The following is a 25023-nucleotide window of genomic DNA, read 5'->3' as shown; positions in this document are numbered from 1 at the left end:
GGTAGGTCTGGAGACAGAGTGACTCGAAGAGGCTCTGGTGGTAGAGCTGTACCTTTCTGCTGGGGGACATCTGAGTCCTAGACAGAAGTGACAAACAAGCCCTCACTGCTGGGTTGGGCTGTGGGGCCAGGGCTCCTTTATCCTCAGCCCACTCCAGGCAGGGACCTCTGCAGAAACGTGACTGTGACCACGGCCCCAGACTCCTGGCACCAGTCCCATTTGGCCAGGACCTGGGAAATTAACTGTCGCCCATGCAAAGGGAAGGGGATTCATGTTCTCAGTCCGCTTTCCCAGCTGGCTCCGTCAGCCTGGGGGTTGTCAGAAGGGTTGGGGTATGGACCCAGGGTTGGAGATGGGTCCTAGACCAGGTCCCCTGTGTCCCCCTCTCCTCTCAATTGCATGCAGAGCTGGAGCTTTTCCGTGTCTTTGTCCAGATACTGGGGATTGTTCTGTCTGTCACAGGTCCCACCTGACAAACTTCTGAGTCTTTTGTCGAGGGCTTTTGGTGTTCCAAAGGACAGGTGGGGGATGTGTCCTACTCTGACAGCTCGGTGGCTCACAGTAATGAGCAGAGTTTGAATAACCCCCATAGGTGGCCATGCTGGCCACTGGGACAGACTCCCACGGCCACAAAGGCTGTACTGGCTTCCGGACTGATGCATCACTGAACCTCTTCCAGCACTGTCCCAGATCTCCAGCGCTGATGTGAAGCCAATGGCATCTCTGCTCTGAATGAGAGCTGGCATTCTGCCACGCATTGCACAGACACCGCAGAGCACGGCCCTGCACGCAGCCCGGGGGGCACAGCCTGATCCCCAGGCAACCCTCAAAGCACAGCGCCTACCCACCCGGGCACAGGGCACAGCCACCCCCTCAGAAGGGCGAAGCGTGGTTCGGGCACCTCTGTGCCCGCCAGATGCCACTCCCAGGAGTCTCCCACAGTGTGCGCTCCGCCCGCCGCAGCCTGCGGGGGCACGGCACAGAAACACCCCCAATCCCTGCCCTCGGCGTACCCAAACCCCCGCTCCCCGGCCGCACCTGCGCAGGAATTCATGCCCACAGAGCTGAAGGGTGTCTGAAGGTGCGGCACACAGAGAGTCGGGGGGCACAGCACCCGCGGCCACACTCGTGTCGTCGCCCCCTGCACCATCCCAGCTCACCGCTGCGCCCTCCTTCCCTCCCTCCCCGCGCTGGGGGCTGGTTCGGGCGCTCCCTCCCAGCCCGGGGCCGCCATCAGCCGCCAGTCCTGTCTCCTCCCCTCCCGCTCCTCCCGCCCCTCCGCTGCAGCTCCCGGAGCTCCTGCCGATGCCAGAGAGGGCTCCAGTCCCGCAGAGCCCCCGCCGCAGCGAGGTTCCCTGAGCCCCCGGCCAGCAGCGAGCCCCCCACCCCAGCCGGCAGCTCTGCCCGCAGCCGCTCTCTCCGGGCCAGCTGCGGAGTCACCTCAGAGGACACGGACCCGCGGGGACAACAGCAAATGCTCCCGGCGAGAGGCAGCCGCCCCCGCTGGGCTTCTCTCGGGCCGGAGGCGAGCTCTGCCCCTGCCCAGGGACAGCGGGCCCGGCCGAGGTGCCAAGCGCTGGCCGGTCCCCACTGATGTTACCTTGCCACCTGCGCTCGGAAAGCACGTGGGGACGCGACTCCTGGCAGCCGTGGGAGAAGGGGCTGGCTGGGGACAGCCACCGCTAAGAAATTGCCTTCCCCCCCACTCCCTCCCCAACTTGTCATCCCTCTGATCTGCAGCCACCAGGTCCCCCATGAGGTCACTGCTGCTGCCGCTGCTGGTGCTGTGGGTGCCGTGGCTCCCAGGGACCCTGGCAGAGGTAAGCGCCTGACTCCCCAGCCCCCGCTTTGGCTCCGCAGCTCTTGGCCGCAGCTCGCTGCCGCGAGGGGCTGCCCCGCCGGGGAAGGACGCGGGACTGCGGGTGCCTCTCTCTGGCCGTGCAGCTGCGCCCCATCAGCGGCGTTCTCTATTCCGAGAGCCGCTGCCCCCGCTGCCCCCGCTGCCCCCGCTGCCCCTGCTGCCCCTTGCCCCAGCTCCCGGGACCGCAGCGTGTCCCTGCTGCCGTGGCTGCGCCGCTCCTCGCCCGGCAGTGGCCCGGCTGCTGTTCCCACGGGTCCCCATCCGCTTCGCTCTCCTCTCCCAAAAGCCCCGCGATCGGTGAGGAGTCGGAACGAGTCCGCCCGCAGAGCCGAGGGGAAAGAACGCCGGGAACATGCTAGTTCTGCTGTGGCTTGTTGCAGGACAGGGAGTGGGCAGGAGACATTTCCTTTAACGTGGGGGGAACTGACGCCAGTCCAAAGCCGGGCACACCCTGCTGGGAGCAGGCTGTGAGAGAACGGGTGTCCCCGCTGCCGGGCAAGGTGCTGGGGGCTCCGGGGGCTCTGTTCTGCCTGTGGGGGATGGCAGCTGAACGTGGTCCGTCCATGCTCTTCCCGTGGTGGGGAAGGAGGTGTAGAGGGAATGAGATTGCCAGGCCCTGTCCAGAGCTCGCTCCTTCCCTCCCTCTCCAGATCTTCTCCTGTGCTCTGGCTGGTTTGGTGGCCTCTTCCCCTGTGGGCATGGCCCCGTGCTGGTCTGCAGCCCCAGGACCTGTGCAAAAGGCCAGGGCAGCCCACAAGCTGCATCTGCCAAGTCTATCTCCCTGCCGTGGCTAAGGGAGGTGTGAGAAGTGACCCAGGCTCTCCTAGGAAAAGGGGTCACAGCCCACAGATGCCATGTCAGGGTGGGACCCATGCCTGGCCAGCCTGACCCCTGGCCTGGCACGGGCACCTCTCCCAGCTGTTGGTTTCAGCTCAGTCCCCTCCTCCCCCCCATCCTGCCCCTCTCTCACTTGACACCTTCAATCCCCCAGGGTGATGGATGCAACCACACAGCACAGGCAGGGCTGGATGCACGAGGTGAAAGAGGTAAGACAAAGGAACGAGGTTCCCAGGCTGAGAGGGGTGGGATGGTCTCGGTAGCTGGAGTGGTGAGATGAGCAGATGTGCTGGACCACTCTTGGAGTTGAGTAGTTTTGTAAATACTCGTCTTTAGGCTAACTGCGAGCTACAGATCATGCCCAAGGAAGGGGGAGAGTCAGTCCCATTTGTATGGGGGCACTGTGAGAGATGGACAAGGCTCCAAAGCTCCCTGCTTCCACAGAACACCAGGTGGGCTCAGCAGCAGCACAGCCATAGGTGCCCTGCTCAGAGCCTTGGGGTTGCCTGGGTAGGATCAGAGTCTGTAAGGCAGCCCCACAGCTGCTGTGGGCCGGGAGTCAGCACAGTGCCCACATGGCATCAGCCTATGCCAGTGAGAAATCACCTGGACAATCCACAGGCACCTGTAAGGGCATGGGGTGTACCTGGATGTGGCTGTCTGCAATGGGGTTAGTGGGAACATGAGAGCAGTGCTGGGGTCACGGGCCTCTGGCCCAGTTCAGGTACATTTGTGCTGCAGATGTGAGGAAGGTGACAGAGGGAGGCAGGCAGTGAAGCTGCTGGAAACTCAAGAGAAGCAGAGAAGCCTAGGTTGAGAACTCATACCTTCAGGAGATAAGAAAGAGCCTGCAGTAACAAACCATCCCTGCTTGAACTCCAGGCAGGACACAGACCTGTGGGTTGCCTTCAGGAGGAGCTCAGCTGTGCCTGGTGCTCTGGGTGTCTGCTGACAGCGAGGGTAGTCCAGGGCAGCTGGCCCAGGTACAGACACCTCACCCATGGGCACCCAGCTACATTCAGCCAACCCTTCCTAAGCAGTCTGATCCTAAACATGAACTTGAATTTCTCAGGGATGGCACTGAGAAGGCCTTTCCCAGGGACACTACATGCCCCTATTTGTGTCCCATCTGATGTCCTCTGGTCCCTCTGCCCTCACCAGCAGGCTCCAAACCACAGCATTGCATGGAACAGAAGTTGCATGTAGTTCTGGAAGTGTTCAGCTCTGGGAAAGACACACACAGCTCCTGATCAGTGCCAAAGGTGTCCCTGCCCCGGGCTCACCCCACTGCTCCTCCCTGGCTGTGGAAAGGGTGCCCCTGGGCAGACCTCTGGGGCAGTCATTGTGCTTGGTTCATGCTGTCTCCCTGCCAGACCCTACATAAGCCTGTCATAACCTGTTGTACACCATAAATTTTAAGTGCGAATTATTACACAAATGTCTTATTAGCACTAGAGCTCTCTTGGCATTTTCCAAAGGCTGAGAGCCACAGAGAGCTCATGGATGTGGCACGTGGGGACTCGGGTTAGTGCTGGACTTGGCAGTGCTGGGGGAACAGTTGGACTCAATGATCTTAAAGGGCTTTTCCAACCTAAATGATTCCATGACTGACAGCAAGGCTGAGGATGGGGATGTGTAACAATCTGCTGGAGGCATTGGGAGGCAGAGATGGACCCTGCCCTGGTCACTCTGCCAGCTTGGCCCTGACAGACAGGCTCTGCCTGGCTCCTGTTGTGTAGGTGGTTCCTGAGCAGCTTTAAGGGCAGGAATTCAATAGCAGTTTCGGCCACTGACCCACCAATTAGGCCAAGCCCAGTTTGCCACTTCCCTGTCCTCAGACTCTCCATTGGGATGCCACAGCACTGGCCCCACAGCCCCAGTGCACTGACCTGGCTGCTGCAGCACAACCAAGGCAGGGACACACCTCAGCACGGGCTGGGGCCAGTCTGGTCCCACATTTCTTCCATGTGTGCAGTGTCCCACTGTGTCCCACTCTTCCCATGTCACCTCTGAACTGGGCAGGACAGAGGTGACTCATTGTCTGGATCCCCCCAAAGCAGCCTTTTCCCCCTTCTCTCTCAGAGCCCACACAGAGGCAGAGATTATTGCAGGGAGCAGAATGGCCCCCCTGCCATATCTATCCTGCCCCCCAACTGGCCACTGTTGCTTCTCCATGGTGGACCCAGAGCCTTCAACATCTTTTTGGGGGGCTCAAGCCAGCACAGGTGGTGAGCAATGGATTATACCCAGCCAGGGAACTTCTCTGCCTTAAACAAGGACTCTCTGGACAAAGCACATGATGACCTGAAGCCTTCTGGTCTTTCTCCAGTGGAGCAGATGCTCCATGCTTAGGAGCATCTCTTTGACAGCTTCCCTTGACAGCTTCCTTTGACCTGAGTCCATGAAGGGTTCTGAACATTCTTGTGTTTGCCAAAGGCTGTTCAGAGCCCTTGGGGTCGGGGTGGTGGCCATTGCCTGGTGTACCCAGCAAGGGTGGGTGGCTGGGAGCTGGCCCTGCAGGTTGGCACCCAGCACCACCACTCCCTGCTGAGGGTTTCGGATTTGCCTCTGCAGGCACCCTCCTGAATATCAGTGTGAGTGACCACGACCGGTCAAACTCCCTCCTTCTGTCCTGGGATGAGCCAGAGGGAGGTGCCAAGGGGTACTTGCTTGCCCTCTCCTCCCTGGAGTCAGGCACGCTGCTGCAGAATGGGTCTGCTGGACCCAACGCCACCAGCTTCTGGTTCCATGAGCTGACCCCTGGCACACGCTACGAGATCGAGGTGACAGCCGTGCTGGCCTGCATGGGCACCACCAGCCAGACCATCACAGCACAGACAAGTAAGGGCTCATCTCAGTGCTCCTACCAGTGATTGTTGTGCTGCTTTGGAGGGTGTTGTGCTGTTTGCATCGTTGTGCTGTTTGGAGTCCTACTAGTTTGTGGGGACGTTGGGCTTTTCCTCACTTTCACAAGAACCAGGGTCCTTCCTTGGTCCCCAGAGTCCCAGGGGTCATTCCCTCTTCCTTGTGGAGGAAGGGTCCTGCCCCTGCACTTTGTATGGGCTGGGTTCATGCTGTATCTTCTCCTACAATAACGGAGCTAATGATGGACCAGCCCGTGATGTGGCTTGCAGAGAGCTGAGGGGTGGAAAATGTCATGCCTGGAGGTCTAGAAATAGCTACAAGGAAGGAGCATCTGCTCCACAATTTTGGCACATCTCTGTCAATCACTGCTCACCCCCAGGCCTTGCTCTGTGCCAAGGGCTGGGGAAGGGGACAGGGCTGGTGGCTCTACGACTCAGGTGGGGATGGCAGCCCTTGCCTGCACCTCTCCAGAAGATCATTGAGTAAATCAGTGCAGGTGAAGGTGGGAAACCTAGCAAAGGAGAGTAGAGCTGGAGGGAGGAGATTGGACAGTGCAAAGGCTGGTGTCAGGCAGCAGTGGCAGAAGCAGAAGCTGCTTCTCATAGAAAGGCAGGTGTCAGGACCCACAGGGCTAGCAGAAACAGAGGACCTGGCAGCAGGTAAGCTTCCAGGTGATGATTGCTTTGTCTTTATATGTTGGCCCTGACCAAGCCTCCCTGCTCAGTTCAGAGTAACTGCTGAAACTGATCCAAGGGGATGGTGCAGCCCACACAGCCCATGGGAGGCTGGTGAGCAGTGAGGGAGGTGATGGGGCTGTGCTTCGGGGATCCTTGCTGGAGCCTCTCTGCTCTGGAGACAGGCTGAGAGAGATGGGGTTGTTCAGCCTGGAGAAAAGAAGGCTCCAGGGTGACCTTGAAGTGCCTTTTAGTACCTAAAGGGGATTTGAAAATAGAGAAAGGGACTTTTTATGTGGGCAGATGGTGGCAGGACAAGAGGGAAGAGTTTTAAACTGGCAGAAGAGAAGTTTATGTCAGATCTTAGGAAGAAATTCTTCCCTGTGAGGGTGATGAAGCCCTGGCACAGGTTGTCCAGAGAAGCTGTGGCTGCCCCATCCCTGGAAGTGTCCAAGGCCAGGTTGTCCGGGGCTTGGAGCAGCTTGGTCTGATGGAAGGTGTCCCTGCCCATGGCGGGAGGTGGAACTAGATGAGCTTTAAGTTCCCTTCCCACCCAAACCATCCTGTGATTCTGTGACTGGGTCCTGTGAAGCTGGCTGGCAGCACCTCACCGGGCAAAGGCAAGTTCCACCAGCCTGTGAGCAGCTTGCCAGGTCAGGCACCCCCAGGCAAGCAGCCAGCAGTGCCTGTGCCATGTCCGATGCAGGTCCGTCAGCTGTCCGCAACCTGAGCCTGAGCAGCGGCGGGAGCTCTGCCTCGCTGCGAGCAGCCTGGGCACATGGGCACGGCCAGCGTGACGGGTACCGCCTGGCCCTGTGGCACAGCGACTCCCAGACCCTGGTGAGGAACGTGTCCCTCCTGCCCAGCACCTCCACCTTCCTCTTCGACGGGCTGCTGGCTGGCAGCGAGTATGCCTTGAAGGTCAGCACGCTGGCTGGGACCAGCCAGGCCAGCACCAGTATCCACCAGTGGACAGGTAGGGAAGGACGGGTGTGCCTGCCCAAGGAGGAAGGGGTGGTAGAAGGGGTTTGGCAGGAAGGATGCAGCACATGTGCCAGGCTGGTGGGGAGAGGAGGTCTCCAGGCTTTGGATGGGGAGCTTGTGTATGGTGGGGAACAGCTGGAGTGTTTCAGGGGAAAACTTGGGCCTGCCTTGCAGCACCCACAGCTTGGGTTTGTGTGTTCCCAAGGGAGGGACGCAGTCTGGGGATCCTGGATCTCTTGGCTGCTGAGAGCTGCAGGAGTGCTGCATTACCCAGTCTGCCACCCCTCTGCCCTGCAGCCTGAAAGAACATGACACTATGGAGGGACCCCAAGGGCCCCCCAACCTGTGTGGGAGGGGGCACGGGAGGGACATCCCTCAGTAGTCCCCTACCAGACCTTCAGCCCCCACGCCATAGAGAGCAACTGTGGGCACAGGGGCCCCTGGGGAGAGAGGAGGGTCCAGGGACCACCGGCCCCAGTGCTGAACCTCACTGTGTCCTGCTCTTCCCCTCAGCTCCCTCCATCCCCACCCAGCTGAGACTCAGCCCGGGTTCCAGCACCAGCCTTGTCGCCTCCTGGGCAGGTGCTGCAGGGGCTGCCTGGCTTCACCTCGAGCTCCGCAACCTCCTCACCCAAAAGGTCAGCACAACCCTGTCGGCCAGGAGGGGCCTCACCAGCTACACCTTCCAGCATCTCCACCCTGGCACTCAGTACTGGCTGGGGCTCAGCGCCATGGCTGGGTCCCACACCATAGTGGGACCCAATGCTACTGCCTGGACATGTGAGTATGAACTTGGTGACCCCAGCTTTCTCCCTGCCTCTGGTCCAGCCTCTGAATCCAAAGGCCTCCTGCCAGAGTCTCGGGTGCACAGGGTGATCTTCCTTGGACCTGGCTGAAAGCTGCTCCAGGACCCAGCTCTGGGGTACTGCTATAGTGGGGCCAGTGAATCCCTTCAGCAGGTGGATTCCCTGTGCTGGCCTGCTTCCCCCTGGGATGCAGTGGGAGCAGCCTGTGGTCTCTCCTCAAGGAGAAGGATGGAAGGGCAGCAGATCCCACTGGTGTTCAGTGCTGCTGGGGCTTGGCTCTCATGTGCCTCAGGGCTGTACAGGAGCAGCAGAAAAAATGGGGCAGGGGGGCAGCAATTGAGCTGGTTTGAACTGGAGGCCTCTGGACGGTCTTATAGAAGAGCAAGAAAGACTTTTCACATGGGCAGACAGTGATAGGACAAGAGGTGAAGGGTTTTAAACTAAAATGTGAGAGATTTAAATTAGATTTTAGGAAGAAATTCTTTCCTGTGAGGGTGATGAAGCCCTGGCACAGGATGCCCAGAGCAGCTGTGGCTGCCCCATCCCTGGCAGTGTCCAAGCCTGGGTTGGACAGAGCATGGAGCAGCTTGGTCTGATGGAAGGTGTCCCTGCCCATGGCAGGGGGTGGAATGAATGAGCTTTAAGATCCTTTCCAATCCAAACTATTCCACAATTCTATGTTTCTATGAAATGGATTTTAGGTGCTCTTTGATTGCTGTCAAGGACATGTTGTGGTAGCACCTAATAAACTCATCCTGGTGGATGTTCCCAACATGATGGGTGCTGTGCAAATACAGCCAAGGAATCCAGGAGCCTCTGGCAAGTCAAAACAGTGTGGGGACTATTGCACCATTCCCCCAGCCCACTCTCTGCTCCGGCCTCAGACTGATGAGGACCCTGGAAGAGGGGGACTTTGCTAGTGACACCATGTCCACAGCACAGTAAAAAGTTCCAGTCCTGAACTTGCTCTCCCAGATGTTTCCAGAAAAACCAGGAGGGAAATAGAGAGGGCAGAGTAGGTTCACACTGAACACCAAGGTAGCGTTGGCCCTCAAACGATGGCGGTGCCTAGCTGCAGACTCAGAGCTGCTGTGGCCAGTGACTTGTCCTGGCACTGGCCAGACACTGGTCAGGTGCATGCTGGGAGGACCTGGTGCCACCAGGTGTCAAGTCTCCAACTCTTCCTGCTCCACCTGCCAGCCCAGGAAGCTGGAGCCTGCTCCCTGCTGACTGTGCAGATGGGATTTTGGAAGGCCTCCAGAGCTCCAGCTGGTTTGTTTCTGCTCTGGAGTGAGGCTGATTCCTGCTGTTGCTGTCTGCGGCTCTGACCTGCTCCACTGAACAAAATTCCCCCGTGCCAGACGCACAAGCCAGGGGCGTCTGGCCAGGAGTTTGGTCCAGGCCAGTTCCTGGGAATATCAGCAAGCTCATGGTGGGATGTGAGTGGAGTGGAGGGAGACTCTCAGGAATTTCTCAGCAAGGCTGCCAGCTTTGTCTGGACTCTTGTTAGTTCAGGAATGCTTGTGCTGGGGAGTGGAGATGGCACGCTCCAAAAGGATGTCTGAGGCTGGACGTAACCCTGCTGGGAATGAGGCCCAGGAGAATATGGGATACAGGGTACCTCATAATCCTGACTCACACAATCCTATTCCCTTCCAGACCCCCTGAGCCCTGGCAATGTGACCCTGAGCAGTGCAGAGGAGCAGAACTCCTTGCAGGCTCGCTGGAGTATCCCAGGGGGACAGAGGGACTTCTACCTGGTGACGCTGCGAGAAGGAGAGGACAGCATTCCAACAAGGAACATCTCTGTTGGTGGGGACAACGATCATGTCACCTTCCACGGGCTGAGCCCTGGCCAGCAGTACTCTGTCCAGGTGGTGGCGGTGGCAGGGCCGTACAGGGCATCAGCGCACAGCACAGCAGCCTGGACAGGTGAGCATAAGCCCATGTGTGGCCCTTGGGCTGTTCCTGCTGCCCGATGAAGGGGCTGCTGCCTGCAGGGGGCTGGGGGGGAGGCAGGCGCAAGGACAGGGCACATGTGACACCTGGTCTCAAGAGCAGGTTGTGGATCGGAGCAGCAAAATCTGCCTCCCCACAGTTCCTGGTGAGGGTGGGCTCAGAGGTCCTGGGAGGGTTTGTGCCAGCGTCAGGCACAAATCAAGAACAGATCCTGCTTCGTGCCTTCTGGACTCAGTGTTCGGCAGGTTCCAGGCAGCTTCTCCCCTTCCCCTCACCACAACTGGGTGGGTGGGCAGGGAAGCACCATCAGCCCCCTCAGATCAGCATCTCCCCATGCCCAGTCTCTCCTGGGTGACTTGTGGAGCCACAGTTGGTGCTGTCCCAGAGCTGCCACACTGGGAAGGGACGATGGAAGCTGTACACAGTGTGGGGAGGCACCCACCCAGCCCGTGGTGCTGGGGGCACTAAGAGCTCTCTCTGCAGCCCCGGCTGCCCCTGTGTGGGATGGAGACAACTGCAGTGTCACAGAATCACAGAACTCTTAGGGTTGGAAGGGACCTCTGGAGATCATCTAGTCCAACCCATCTGCTCTAGGGTCACCTAGAGCAACCTGAAAAGCAGAAAATACCTTGTGAAAGCAATCTTTCTGCCTGATGCACTGCCCTGTGTTGTGCTGTCCTTGTCCCTTGCAGAACCACAAGCACCATCTGGTGTGAGCCTGTCCAGCCAGGGTAGCCCCCACAGCTTGCTGGCCAGCTGGGAGGAGGCGATGGGGGAGGGCTACCTGCTGGCCCTCAGCCTCGCAGAGCACCCTGTGAAGAACAGCTCCTTGCTCAGGGGTGTCACGAGCTTCACCTACGAGGGCCTCCACCCTGGGACCCTCTACACCTTTGAGGTCAGCACTGTGGCTGGTCCCTACACATCCTCACCCCGGTGCATCTCCAACTGGACATGTGAGTGCCACAGCCCTGGGTTCCCACTGGATCCCCACTGGGTTCCCTTCCCCCTGATGTCACACCTCAGGGCACTGACAGCACACGTCTTCTACAGCTTCATCCAATAACTGGGCAAAAGGCTCAGGAGGAGGCAGAGGTGCTGCTGGATGTGTCTGTCCCTGCTCTGTTTGCCAATCACCAGGCACAAGGGGCAGCTGAGCCCAGTGCCTTTCTCCTCCTTCTCCTCAGCCCACCCTCCTGTGGCACTACTCAGGCTGCCACTGCCTTGAGCCACCCCCTCCACCACCCACCACCTGCCCCAGCACCAGAACAATTTTTTCTCTGTGCCAGTTTGAAGTGTGCTGGCCCAGTCCCTGCCAGACTGGTGTGTGGGTGTCAGCAGGGGTGACAGTGGTCAAAGCACCTGCATGCAGGTTCTCCCAGGGAAGGAGCTCCTGCCCCAGCACATCTGGAGTTGCACTTCTGCCAGGTGATTGTAGACCTTTTCTTTTCTAGACCCTTTGCCCCCAGAGCAGCTGACCCTCAGCAATGGGGGCCACAGCACCTCTCTGCAAGCCTCCTGGAGAGCAGCTTCCTCTGGCAGCACTGGCTACACAGGGACCCTCTGGGAAACCAAGTCCCAGGTGCAGGTCAGGAATGTGACTGTGGGGAATGACTGGACGAATGTCACCTTGGAGAACCTGGTCCCTGGGCGACAGTACACACTGGAGATGGCTGCTGTGGCTGGACCCTACAGATCCCCGGTGCGATCGGCCACCGACTGGACGTGTGAGTGCAACAGTCCTACCTCACCCTACTGCAGGTCACAACCACCACCTGCCCACCAGAGCAGAATGCTCACAGGTGGTGTGGGGAGGTGGGGAACCAGGGACAGGGGTGCATAGACAGAATGGGAGGTCAACTGGAGCCACATTCAGCCATGTTGGAAGTAAAAGGACCTGCAGTGCAGGAGGGACCCATCACCAAACAGAAAACATTTCCAAGCATCACCCAGGGGAAGGTGGGGACCCACTCCCATGTCTGCTGCTCTGGATTTGGTGTGCTAGGGCTGACTCCTGACCCAACCCCAGCAGGCACAGGCAGTGGAGGGTGCCCAGGACAAGGGTGTGCAGCCCCCACACCACAGCCAGCTCTCACTGCCCAGGTGTCTCTTCTCTCTCAGACCCCCTGGCTCCGGCCGGCGTGACCCTGACCAACACCCGGCGCCCGATGGGGCTCTCGGCCTTCTGGGACAAGGCTGCTGGTGACGTGGACCAGTTCCACCTCCAGCTCTACAGCAAGAGCCATGCAGCACAGAGGAACATCTCAGTGGGGCCAAACACCCATAACTTCACATTCCTGGGGCTGTCCCCTGGCACTCAGTACTTCCTGAAGGTGACTGTCCTCGCTGGCCCATACAGATCCTCATCACACTTTGCCACTGAGTGGACATGTGAGTCAGAAGTATTCGCAGTCTCTTGCGGGGATGGGACATCCTGGCACTGCCTGCAAGACTAGCAGTGACACAAACTTGTCTGGGTGGAGGGAGGGCTCTGGTGAGACCTGCATGCTCCCTGTCCTGGAAGACAGAGCACATGTCATAGGTTAGGTACTGTGTGCTAGCTGCTGGGCCCCAAAAGACCCTTTTCCCCAGCTTAGGTTTTCCCCAGTCAAGCTGAACCTTCTGCCTAGACCACTGGTGATCTCAAGGCCAGCCAGGGATTAGTGGGAGGGGGATGTGAGAGCGGAAGCACAGAGACCTGTATAGGCTGTCTGCTTCCTGTCCATGGAGCAGGGCAGCCCACAGGGAGCTGAGTGGTCTCAGCACCTGCCTGCCAGCAGCACCCTGGGGACATGCACAGGCAGATTGCATGTCCCCCAGGAGAACAGGAGATCTGGTGGTCAGGTGCCACCACTTCTCTTTGAGCCCTGGGAAGAGGTGCAGGCTGTACCCTGGCTTCTCCAGGTGGCTCCTCCACCACCTCATGGGTGTCCATGCTCTGCTTTCCTCCAGATCCACTGTCCCTGGCTAACGTGAGTGTGCAGCCTGGCCGGAAACCCCAGGAGCTGCACGTGAGCTGGGTGGAATCCGGAGGTGGCAGAGATCACTTGGTACAGCTCTCAGTGGCTGAGTCCCTGTCCATCATCAGGAATGTGTCTGTCCCCCGTGGAGTCACCCAGCTCGACCTGGAGGGGCTGGTGCCAGGGTCCCGGTACCGCGTGGAGATCATTTCCCAGGCTGGGCCTCACCGCATCTCCTCTCAGACTGCCATCGGCTACACTGGTAGAAACACAGCTCCTCTGCTCCCACCAGCCTTTACACATTGTCTGGATGCTCACAGTCCTCCAGCTCCCAGCTTCACTCCCAAACTAAAGTCTGTCCTGAGCACCCCAGGTTTGTCCCCATTGACACTGTTTCTCTCCCGCAGTCCCACTGCCTCCTCGTTCCCTGTCTGCCAGTCCTGTCAGCACAGCCTGGGCTCTGGCTGTGCACTGGGAGCCTGCTCCTGGGCACAGGGATGGATACCTGCTCAGCGTGCTTGAGGAGGGCTCTTCTGCAGCGCCAAGGACCCTGGAAGCAGGGAAGGACAGCACCAATGTCACTGTGCCACAGCTGGAACCAGGAACGTGCTACCTTGTTGGGATCTGGGCAGTGGCTGGACCCTACCGCTCCCTCCCCAAGAACATCACCAGCTGCACAGGTCAGCATCTGTGACACCCACGGGTAGTGGGATCAGTGTTGGCACCTGGGAGAGGAAATGAGAGGAGGGGAGGAGGAGGGCACCCTGGCCTGGTTCCTGGTGAAACTGGCCTGTAGTCACATCGTGCCTCTCACAGCCTCCTTGCACCAAGATGGCTGCATGTTCAGAAGTGGATTTTTTCCTCTCTGACTCGTGTGTCTGTTTTTCCTCACAGTTCCTGCTGCACCAACAAACCTGAGTCTTACCAACCCAGGCAGCTCCTCAGAGCTTTACACATCCTGGAAGAAGCCCCCAGGCAGGAGGGACCACTACCGCATCACTCTGTATAGCCTCAGCACCCAGAGCAGGATTCCAGTCCAGACCTTGAGTGCAGATGCCCTGAACTGCACCTGGACTCACCTGGAGGCAGGCAGCAAGTTTGCTGTGCAGGTCACTGCTGTGAAAGGCTCATTAGAAGCCTCTTCCATCAATGTCACCCAATGGACATGTGAGTCTGCTTGGTTGGGTTGGGCACAGTGCTCCGGTGTGAGCCTCCACCTGGGCCTTCCAGAGCACCCTCTGCCACCTTCCCCATCCCAAGCTGTGCCCACAGCTTCTATGCAATGGTCTCACCTCTGTGCTCACTGCCCTCACTCCATCCCTGACACAGAGCCAATCCCCCCATCCACCCCAGAGGCTCTGGGTATCTCCCCTGCCACATCCAGCTGCAGACCCCAGGGGCGATACACTCAAAGTCATGTGCCCTGCCTGGCTCTTTGTGCCCCGGCTTCTCTCCAGAGGATCTCTGGTCCAGCCTGCCCACCGCCTGGAGGGCCCCTGGGCACAGCAGGCAGCTCTCAGCGCTGAGCAGGGGGGTAACTGACTGTCTCCATGTTGCTTTCCAGATCCCTTGGCCCCTGTCAACCTCACCCTGAGCAGCCCCGCAGCCTCAGCGCTGGTGGTGTCCTGGGCAGTGGTGGGACGAGGGGCAGAAGGCTTCGTAGTGAATGTTGGTGATGCAGCCTCCGGCGCTCCCGTTGGGCACACGGTGCTGGGTGGCGATGCCAGGAGTCACATCCTGAGGAGCCTGAGCCCTGGCACCCGCTACAGCGTGGCAGTGAGGGCCACAGCTGGGCCCTTCCATGCCAGCACCCCCAACCTCACCCACTGCACACGTGAGTGTGATGCTCTCCTTACAGCCAGGTGTTTTTTACCAGATCTCCCCTTCCCAGTTTAGTCAGAGACCACACTGGTGCAGCCTTCCTGCTTTCCTCTCCCGCCTGTGCAAGCACCCAGTGCTTGCTCCCTGCTGGACGCAGCATGAGGAGTCTGTGCCTGATCCTGTGCCACACCCCACCCCTGGCAGCCATCCACAGTGATCCACAGTCTCAGACAGCAGCCAGGGAGGAAGCAGCTGCCACAGAGTCACAGCCAGCCCGTGGGACCTGGTGGAGCTGACCCATCTCCTGCAGCACGGGCTTGGCACAGACGTAGGGCATCTGCTTGAGCTCAGGCCAGATGTGGCTCCTGGCAGTGACCTGTGTTTCCTCCCCAGGCCCGCTGCCCCCAGCTGCCCTGCACTGGCTGAGCACGGGGCATCCTGACCGGCTGAGCGTGGCCTGGGGAGCCACGGCCGGGGGCAGAGATGGATACACACTGACCCTGTACCACGCACAGCTGGGCACTGTGGCAGCTACAGCCTCGCTTGGGAGAGACACCCACAACTTCACCTTCACGGGACTGGCCCCAGGATATGAGTACTCCCTGGAAGCCAGTGCCACAGCTGGGCAGTACCAGACAGCAGCACCCAAAATCAGCGGCTGGACATGTGAGTACCTGGAGCACTGTCCCCTGCAGAGGGGTGGGAGATATCACGCCACTGGGCTGTCCTGAAGAGAGCTGGGAGGTTCAGAGGGGACCTGGTGGCTTTGGAGATGTGCACACAGCCGTGCACAGGTGTGACACACAGCAGTTAGTGCAGGGGCCCTCATGGCACTGGGGTGTTCAGCTGTAGGCTTGCACAAGGATGTGCTGATGAAACAAGGCTGCCCAGATGTGCCTGTGCTGACCCATCTCCCTGTGTACAGGAGCACAGAGGTGTACAGGGCACCTGTACTGTACCTGTGTACAGGAGGCTCACTGAGTCTCCTCCCACAGGTAGAAACCACCTTATCATAAAGGTTCATGAAATTAATCAGTGGAGTACAATAAGCCACTCCACAGTCCTCCCAGGAGAGTGGGTCTTTGATGGGCTAAGATTTTAGGGCTGGTCAGAGTACAGAGGCTGTGCCGGTGCTGTCTGGGCAGCAGGGTGTGGGAGCACACGTGTGCACACAGCAGGGTGAAGCGTTCCCACTGGGCTGTGGGAATGAGGGTGACCTGGATGAGCAGGGGTTGGCATCTGAGGCACCAGTAGGGGCGAGCATCGTTAAAGGTGAGGTGAGATGGGAGTGGAAGAGAGAAAAATGAGGATGAGGAGGCATGGGCCAGAGGGGATCCTCCCTCAGGGGGCACCTGTCCTGCTGCACAGTGACCCATCGGGTGTCTGTTTCCTTCTGCACGGTGTCTGGTCCCTAACATGAGGTGTGCTGGTTCCCCAGGCCCGCTGCCCCCAGTCTCCGTGCGCTTGCTGAGCACAGGGCACCCCAACACACTGAGCGTGGCCTGGGGGGCCACGGCTGGGGGCAGAGATGGATACACACTGACCCTGTACCACGCACGACTGGGCACTGTGGCAGCTACAGCCTCGCTTGGGAGAGACACCCACAACTTCACCTTCACGGGACTGGCCCCAGGAAGCAAATACGTGCTGGAGGTGGCATCTGTGGCTGGGTCCTTCAGGGCACCTGCAGGGAATGTCAGCAACTGGACATGTGAGTACCTTTTCTGAGGGGATGTGTGCCTTTCTGGGCAGTCACAAAAGCTCATGGCCAAGAGCATGGCCCCACTGACCTTCATAGCAGACCCGAAGCCCTGCCTGGGGCATGTCAGTGCCATGGCACTGAGCAGGTGCTGACAGGAGCACTCCCATCATCAGCTCCACCAGCCTGGGTGAGGGAAGCTGGAGCTCCAGAGTCATGCATCTGGGGAGAGCCATGGAGGAGGGAGCAGCAGACAGGGCGTTCACCTTCCCTGTCCTTTGGCTGGCTGCATGTCCCCTCCTCATCCCTCCCCAGGTGTCTGGCTCCATCTGGGACAGGGCTGTCCCTGCTCAGACAAGCGCAGAGAAGTTTGCAGAAGCTTTAAGCTTCCTCTGGGCTGTTGGGTGCTGCCACACAGTCGAGGCTAAGTGCCCTGTCCAACGTGGTGCCTCCCTTCTGATGGCACTGCCAAGAGACCCAGGCAATGTCCCCGGGCCCATTGCTGACATGTCTCCCATCCTGTCTCTCCAGACCCCTTGGCACCCCGTAATGTGTACATGACGAACCAGGGGTATCCCAACAGACTGAGCGCGTCCTGGCGAGCCGAACCCCAAGGACAAGACAGTTACAGGCTCCTCCTGTATCATTCGGGGTCAGGTATTGTGGCAGCCAATGTCTCTGTTGGGAAAGGCACCAGCAAATTCACCTTTTCTGGCCTGGCTCCAGGACACAAATACCTGCTGGAAGTGGTGTCCATGGCAGGGCCCTATGCAGCCTCCGCAGGGAACATCAGTGACTGGACAAGTAAGTGTCAGAGCCGGAGATTCTTCATCTTGCACGAGGCTCAGCCTTCCCACCTGGGTGGGCTCAGCACCTGTGGTGGGAAGGGGCAGAGACTCAGCCAGGACTGCTGCCTGGGAGCTGTAGGATCAGAGAATGGTTTGGGTTGGAAGGGACCTTTTAAAGGCCATTTAGTCCAACCCCCCTGCTACTAGCAGGGACATCTTCAACTAGATCCGGTTGCTCAGAGCCCTGTCAAACCTGACCTTGAATATTTCCAGGGATGGGGTGAGATGAGGTGGGATGAGATGGGGTGGGATGAGATGAGATGGGGTGGGATGTACCAGTGTAGCAATGGGATCTTGGGCTGGGCAAGCCCTGGTGGATGGCAGAGCCAGGCAGGGCGGTGCTGCTGCCTGTGGGAGGGCCTGGCAGCCACGAGTGCTGTTTCAGGAGGCAGCCTCCGGCCCATGGCGCCCTGCTTGCCCAGTCTGGCTCCTCCAGGCACGGGTGACTGAACAAGAGCACAGGGTCCCATGGCAGTAGTGCTGCTCTGGTAGATGACACCCACAGCCTGGGGGACCATGAGGCCTCACCCCACCATTCCTGCTGCCTTTCTTCCAGGCACTCCGAGAATTGCTGGCATGGGGTATAAGGGGAGGATGGGCTTTTTTTTTTCTTTTTAAGGAATGTGGAAATGCAGATAAGCACAATAAGCCTTTTCATGTGCTTGTCCCCACAGCCCCTGCACTTTGCTTGGGGAATCCAGCGGTCCCTGCTCCCACGCTCAGCCATCCCCTGGCAGGGTGCAGGGAGTCATGTGCAGAGCCCTTCGGGCAGGTCTCTAGTGAAACTTGCTAATTAGCAGGAAGAAGAATCCATCTCCTCCACGCTCCTCACTCTGTATGTCCTTCAGCTGCCATTTAAAGGTCATTTCTGGCAAACAGCAGCTGCGGGAATGTTATCACTGAGCATGTGGAGTCTCCTTGTGTGTCACCCATCTCCTGCTTGTGTCGCTGTAGAATAGAATGCATGCCAGTAACTCTTCCTGGTGTGGTTTTTGTTGTAGCTCCGTCAGTTCCCCAAAATCTCTCGGCGGTGGCTGAAGGGAACAACACAGTGCTGATCTCCTGGGGCAGTGTCTCTGGACAGCAGGACGACTGCCAGCTGTGGCTGCGGGACCCCCGGAACAGCTCGCTGCCCTGGCAGCACTCCCTGGGCAGAGGACAAGTCCAGCACCTCCTCCAGGGGCTGATCCCGGGCAGGAACTACTCTGTGTCCTTGAGCTGCGTGGCCGGCCCATACTGGAGCAGCACCAAGCCCTTGGCAGTGCCCATGGGTGGGTACACGCTGCCATAGGGAGGCAGCAGGGCAGGCTGGAAGGGGGAGAAACACCTGGGTGGTCTCAAGTCTGGATCGACCCTTGAGTGTCAACAGAGGCATGGGAAGTCTTGTGGTGGGAGATGGGGAAAGCCAGCAAGGTGACCCTCTGGTAGCCATTGGCTCCCTAAGCTAGTCCCAGCACAGAGATCTCCTGTCTCCTGGCTACCTGTGAAGCAAGAGCAGACTTTGCAGAGATCTCCTGTAAGACATGAGCTCAGGCCCTGCCCATTCACACTGTCCTGTGGTCCATGGCACAGCAGGCCCCCAGGCTGCAGGTGTCCGGCTCTGCTCGTCTCGCTGGCCATGGGAGCAGATGCTGGCAGGGGCAGAGGTTGGGATTTCTCTGACCCAGTGAGTCCAGAGCCTGGCCTATCTCCTTTGCAGAGCCAAATCCGGTGAAGAATGTGCAATGCCTACCAGAGTCAAGGAGCCTTTACTTGAACTGGACGAGCTCTCCTGGAGATGTGGAGGCTTATGAGGTGGTGACAGAGAGACTCTCTGAAGGACCTCCCACCTCCAAGTATACCATGAGCATCCCTTCAAGCGAGGCCAGTCTGGAGGGGCTGGAGCCAAACTCCTCCTACCAAATCACTGTGAGCACTGTGGGCATGAACACGCTGAGGAGCCAGGCTGTGACTCTGCTCTGCAGCACAGCAGTGGAGCGTGAGTCCCCTTCTTTCCCACAGGCCTTACCACAGGCCCCAGGAGAAAACCCCTGGTATTGCTGGTTAAACCCAGGGGCTCTTTGAGGTGCTTGTGAGGCCCACATGGCTGCACTGACCTGTGGTGGGTTGGGGGTCTGGCAGTGCTGCTGCAACCAGTCACAGACTGAGCAAAGGGGGGCTCTGGGATCAGGGACACACTATGAGGCTGTGCTTGCCGGTTCCTCTTCCAGCCCTGCCCCCACCCCTGCGTGCAGATGTCTTCCCAGTGGAGGCCAGTTCCACAGTTATCATTTCACCCGACCTGTTCAGCGAGGAGAATGGCCAGATCCAGTACTACGGTGTCATTGCCACCACTAATGAGTCACGTAAGTGTCCCTGCCTGTCCCAGTCTGCAGTGGCTCCCTGGAGGGCAGCAGGGCCCCTGGACATCACTTTGGGGCTGCCCCTGTCACCTTGAACATTCCCCTCCAGTGCTGAGGCCCACCCAGGAGATCATGTCCAGCACATGGTATGACCACTACTACGGGACAGAGGACTCCTACCTGGCAGTGCTCATACCCAACCCCTTCCGTCAGAGGAGCTCCCCCGAAAGCTGGCGAGTGCCGGTGGGAACAGAGGAGTGCGGCCAGTCCAGGGCAATGTGCAATGGGAAGCTGAAAGACAACGAACAGTACAGGTGAGAGATGTCAGCATCCCTCCTGAGGGGAAGGGGCTGGAGGAGAAGAAGGACTGCATGTGTCCTTGGTGCCACCAGCTCCCTGGATGTCACCTCACCCTCACACCCCCAAATCCCTAGCAGGGGACCTCAAGGGTTCTCCACCAAGCAGCGTTTGCAGAAGGCAGGGGCTGGCATGCAGGGAATATTAGGCAGTGTAGTGGGCAGGGAGAGGGAAAGCGGAGGCTGCCAAGGGCTGTGTGTGTTGTCTCAGGAGCTGAGCAGATGTCCAGCCCCAGGACAGGAACTAAAACAGATGCTGTTACTTGTAGGACTTTGGTGTGTGACTCAGAACCGTGTGCAGACAGTGCAAAAATGAAACCGATTTGGAAACAGTTCGAGTGGTGCCTACTCAGTGTGGGGCCCAGAGGCTGGGGGTAGCAAACACTCAGGCTAAGGTCCAAGTTCCCCATGAGACACACACATAGATCCCAATAGTCGTAAGTTCAGAGTCTTATTTGACAGTAAATAGAATCCAGGAACATGGAGGTACATGTTTTCTTGTAGGGTACCTTTAAAACTGTTGATGGAAAAAGAGGTTTTCCACTGCCAACAAAGAATAGTATCTTTAGTCAGTCCTGTTAATTTAGCAGCTCACAGTTTCATCAAATGGGGACCATCTCCACAGGCATTTCTCTGATCCCCCAGAGTTCTGGAAGGTTATCCCATTTCATTTTTAAGAAACTTGCAGCAAGGGTGGCTGATGGGTGATAAAAACACTGAGAGCATTATGAAAAGAGACTGAAAGTCCAGGGGAGAGCATGTGCATGAGAGAGCTGCCCTTTCCACTGGGAATTAAGGGAGAATTAAATCTGCCCATAAGTGTTGTGGTGAGTGGGTGTTGGGGTTGGACCTGCTGCCTTTCCCTTTCCCTTTCCCTTTCCCTTTCCCTTTCCCTTTCCCTTTCCCTTTCCCTTCCTTTCCTTTCCTTTCCTTTCCTTTCCTTTCCTTTCCTTTCCTTTCCTTTCCTTTCCTTTCCTTTCCTTTCCTTTCCTTTCCTTTCCTTTCCTTTCCTTTCCTTTCCTTTCCTTTCCTTTCCTTTCCTTTCCTTTCCTTTCCTTTCCTTTCCTTTCCTTTCCTTTCCTTTCCTTTCCTTTCCTTTCCTTTCCTTTCCTTTCCTTTCCTTTTTCATTCTCACTACTTTTCCTATGTGCAGACATGGAAAATTTTTAACTGATTCTTACTGAGTTGTTTTATATTCACACTCATGTTAAACGGGCTCTTAAGCTGCTGGTTGGGGCAGCACTGGTCCAGATTGGTGATAACACACAGGAGGTGGGAAATGGCTGTTTTCTCCCAGGGGAAAAAAAAGGGGAGTTTCCAGAGAGCCATTGCCTTGGAAATTTCCCCCAGAGTGGGGTCATCAAGAGCAGAGGGCAATTCCTGTGTGCTGTGTTATCCTGCCTGGCAGGAGAATGGCTGGCAGTGCACTCCCATCCTGTGTCCATCTCATGCCCATCCCGGGTCCCTGGGCTGGCGTGGGGATCTCAGAAAGTTGCAGAAGCTTGGAGATGAAAGCTGATCACCCATCAAATCTGTCTGTTCTGTATTGCTCACGCGTCACCTCAGGTGTGGCAGGGCGGGACTTACTGCTTCACCCCTCAGCCTCAGCTCTGGAGGGTCAGCTGGGGATGGAGAGGGAACAGCAGGGCAGAGGCCTCAGACCAGGGTGTATCAGCAGCCTCGAGGGGACTTTAACAACAGCACAATCACTCCAGGACAGCCTCCACATGCAGGCACTGAAGAGCCAGGCTCTGTACCTGCCCCAGCCACCTCCCAGTTTTCACTCCAACAGGAGCCTCCCACAGAGGAGCAGCTTACTCAGGGACATCAGGCCCTGTCATTAGTCCACCTGCCATGATTCAATGACGTGATTCAGTAACATGGACTGAACTGTCCAGTTATTCAGGACTAGAAGATACTTTTACACCACAGCTTTCTTTCCATTTGGCTGCCCTCAACAACCTAAATACTCTCAGTTCAAACAGCACTTGACCTAAATATCCAGCCTAAATACTCTCAGTACATGGAACACTCAACCTAAATATCCGACCTAAACATCCTCAGTAGACTGTGCTGCTCTCTGAGTTAGTGATTATTAGGGTGGTGAAAAGCTGACAGCCCATCCCCACTCAGAATTTCTGTTCTTGTTTCCTGTCTTCCAGTGAGTTATTTATTCACAAGCCCTCATCTTTCATGCCATGACATCTGCTGGCTCACTTTTCAAAGGAGGTCTGCGCCCTGGCAGCCAGGTGTGGGGTGCTGCCAGAGGGGACCCACACACAGTCGACAAGCTCTTGGCTGCTAAAATCCAATGCTATCTTTAAAAGCTTTGGCTTGCATTTAGGGCACAAGGAGGGGCCCTTCCAAGTCACCTGCTCAGAAGGGAGTCAGCTCTGCAGAGAGCTGTGGGGATTGGTGTGCCCGCTGCCAGGATGGGGACGAGGGGCAGATCTCCACGGGGAAGAGGGTGCACCAGCCACTTCTGTGTGTGCAAGGAAGGGTCAGCCAGCTTCCAGCTGAAATGCCGCTGTGTCAAACAGGGCTCAGCTCTTTCCCATCAACCCAGTTAACCAGTTTTTTTAACCCAGTGTTTTTAATGTTTTGTGTCCTATGAGAGACCAGACACTACCTTTCCCTGCAGATAACCCTTCGGAGCAGAGCTGCTTCCCATTTGTGCTTTCTGAACAATTTCTCATGCTCCCCCCAGTGGAACAAACTTGTCCAAGAGGTAGAAAAGGGAGGAAAGACCATTCCCACACATCCCCTAAATCCATAGCAGAAAACCAGCTTTTTCCAATTCAGCATTTCAGGACAGAGGCAGGGTCCTGTTCCCCTGGGTGCTGCCTGCTGCCTGCTGGGTTCTGGGCACTGTGCTTGGCTCAGGGTGTCCCTGACACAGGACTCTGCTTTGCCTTTAGGTTCAGCATTGCTGCCTTCACCAAGTATGACCCAGTAGCCCCTGCTGTGACGTTTACCCTGTTCTCAGGTAAGCTGAAGAGCCTCTTCCCTACCTGGCTGTGTGGGTTAGAGGTAACGAACAGCCAGAGGGAGCTCATAGGCTACAGGAAATACAATAAATAGAATAAATGCAGCAATCTATCATAGAATTATAAAATGGATTGGGTCAGAAGGGACCTTAAAGCTCAACTCATTTCACCCCCTGCCATGGACAGGGACACTTTCCGCTATCCCAGGGTGCTCCAGGCCCCGTCCAACCTGGCCTTGGACACTTTCAGGGATGAGGCAGCCACAGCTGCTCTGGGCAACCTGTGCCAGGGCCTCACCACCCTCATCATAAAAAACTTTTTTACTGATTCTTACTTCTCTCTATACTCTCTTTTTTTAATTCCAGCTGCTGGATCCAGTGCAGACACAGCTCCACTCTCAATGCCAATAATTGCTGGAATCATTGTGGGATTTCTTCTCACACTTGCAGCTGTTTTTGCTTTGGTTTACTGGAAACAGCTCAAAGCAAAGAGGTGAGCATGGGCCATATCTTACCTGCTGAGTGCAGGCTGAGGTACCCAACCTTCAGTGCCAAGCCTGGAGGAGAGCAGGAAGAGGGTGTAAAAAGAGACTTAGACAAACTAGAATGTGGGCTAGTGGAATTGTGCCTGGCAAGCTCAGAAGCCAAAGGCAGAGGGGAAGGAGGAGCTGCCCATGTGCAGTTAAGTTACAAAACCCTACAGGTGTGCAAGGCAGTGTGCCTGCCAGTGGCACACAATACCTCATGGCATCGATCCCTGCACTGCAGGCAAAAGTAACAGCTCCTGTGCTTTGATTCTAGAACCAAGAAGAGCAGCCTGCCCCAGGAAATGGTGACCTACAGCTTGAGGTGAGTGCTGGAGTCTGCCCTCTGTATGGCCTCACTGCAGCTCCCACTGTCCTGTACCTACTTCCTTTTTCATGCTTTGACTCCGGAAAAACCCAGCTGTCTCCTCTCCTCAGTTATTTTATAAACCAGTCTTTCCCAAGTTCAGCATTTACTGCCCAGCTCCATTCCAAGTCAATGCATTGTCTGCACCTCCTCTGTGGGTCTTCTGCAGCAGGGGAATATCCTCATCACCCTGAAGTCCCTCCCAGTATTTAAACTGTTTTACCCACTTCCCTGGGATTGAGGTGGGCTATAAACCATCCCTGTGTGCATCCAGGTACCGCAGGTCTCACGGCTGGGCTGTCTCAGTGGCACCTGACTGGCTGGCCAGGCCTCCCAGTAACTAAGGCAGGTTTTCCTCTGGACTTCATTTCCTGCAGAAACGTCCACCGGCCAGTGCCCCTGCAGAACTTCAAGCAGTACTATGAGATGAAGACAGCAAGTGCTAACCACGCCTTTTTCCAGGAGTTTGAGGTGAGATGAGACTCCTCCTAGAGATGACATTTGATTTCTCCACTCGATGGGTCTCCCATCTCTAGCAATCCAGCCACCCTGTGAAGCAGCCTTGGAGGCCAAAGATTGGATGGACCAAGTGATCAAGCAGTTCCTTTGCTCAAAACCTGTTTTGTTCAAGTTCTGGTCAAAACACGTGTGGTGTGGGGTGAACTAGGACACAGCAAAGTGCCCCAGCCCTGACTGGAGGTGAAGATGAGAGGGGTGGCGATGAGAACCACCCTGACATTGTTAGAAAAGAGTGTGCAGCCAGAGGGAAGGTCGAGGAGCACTCTCAGACCTCCAGGGTCAGGCTGTGAGCTTCACCTCAGGCTGCCCCCACTGCCAACATCTGCAGCCTCTGGACTGTTCTGCTGCAGCATCTTTCAAATTCCCATCAGCAATTTCAAACCCTCCTCAGATCACCCGTTTCTGGCTTCTTGAGTGAGGACAGGGGCAGAAGCCGATGCAGCACAAGATATTTCTGTTTGCTCGGTGGAAAATCCTCTGAGCTTTGTGGTAGATTTGGTAGATTTCTGAGGCTTTTTTCACCAGTACTTGTTCTTGGGCTTTTCTTTTAAATATGAACAGTGCTGTTGGAAAAGGCACTGGGAAAAGCCACCATGGCTCAGAGTGTGCAGGCCATCT

General features: G+C 57.3%; 1 protein-coding gene across 1 annotated transcript in view; it reads left to right on the top strand.

Annotated features, from left to right (window-relative positions):
- Window positions 1–1754: 1754 nt before the first annotated feature.
- The window catches only part of LOC309581475 (receptor-type tyrosine-protein phosphatase V-like), a gene marked incomplete at both ends in the record, with an annotated part of 34526 nt that continues 11257 nt past the window's right edge, over window positions 1755–25023 (top strand). The window contains 24 exons of the mRNA XM_082296096.1: window positions 1755–1820; window positions 2853–2907; window positions 5273–5539; window positions 6944–7213; window positions 7735–8001; window positions 9687–9959; window positions 10679–10939; window positions 11438–11710; window positions 12105–12374; window positions 12936–13205; window positions 13351–13623; window positions 13838–14110; window positions 14508–14777; window positions 15158–15430; window positions 16203–16475; window positions 16995–17267; window positions 18313–18582; window positions 19011–19289; window positions 19522–19656; window positions 19763–19967; window positions 22928–22995; window positions 23362–23488; window positions 23797–23844; window positions 24264–24357. Of these exons, the coding sequence (XP_082152222.1) occupies window positions 1755–1820; window positions 2853–2907; window positions 5273–5539; window positions 6944–7213; window positions 7735–8001; window positions 9687–9959; window positions 10679–10939; window positions 11438–11710; window positions 12105–12374; window positions 12936–13205; window positions 13351–13623; window positions 13838–14110; window positions 14508–14777; window positions 15158–15430; window positions 16203–16475; window positions 16995–17267; window positions 18313–18582; window positions 19011–19289; window positions 19522–19656; window positions 19763–19967; window positions 22928–22995; window positions 23362–23488; window positions 23797–23844; window positions 24264–24357 (5133 nt within the window). The remainder of the gene's footprint in view (window positions 1821–2852; window positions 2908–5272; window positions 5540–6943; window positions 7214–7734; window positions 8002–9686; window positions 9960–10678; window positions 10940–11437; window positions 11711–12104; window positions 12375–12935; window positions 13206–13350; window positions 13624–13837; window positions 14111–14507; window positions 14778–15157; window positions 15431–16202; window positions 16476–16994; window positions 17268–18312; window positions 18583–19010; window positions 19290–19521; window positions 19657–19762; window positions 19968–22927; window positions 22996–23361; window positions 23489–23796; window positions 23845–24263; window positions 24358–25023) is intronic.

This window comes from Coloeus monedula, assembly GCF_965178545.1.
Source record: "Coloeus monedula genome assembly, chromosome: 23".
NCBI classification, from domain to species: Eukaryota; Metazoa; Chordata; class Aves; order Passeriformes; family Corvidae; genus Coloeus; species Coloeus monedula.
The sequence above is the reverse complement of the archived record's forward strand: the minus strand, read 5'-3'. Positions and strand labels throughout refer to the sequence as shown.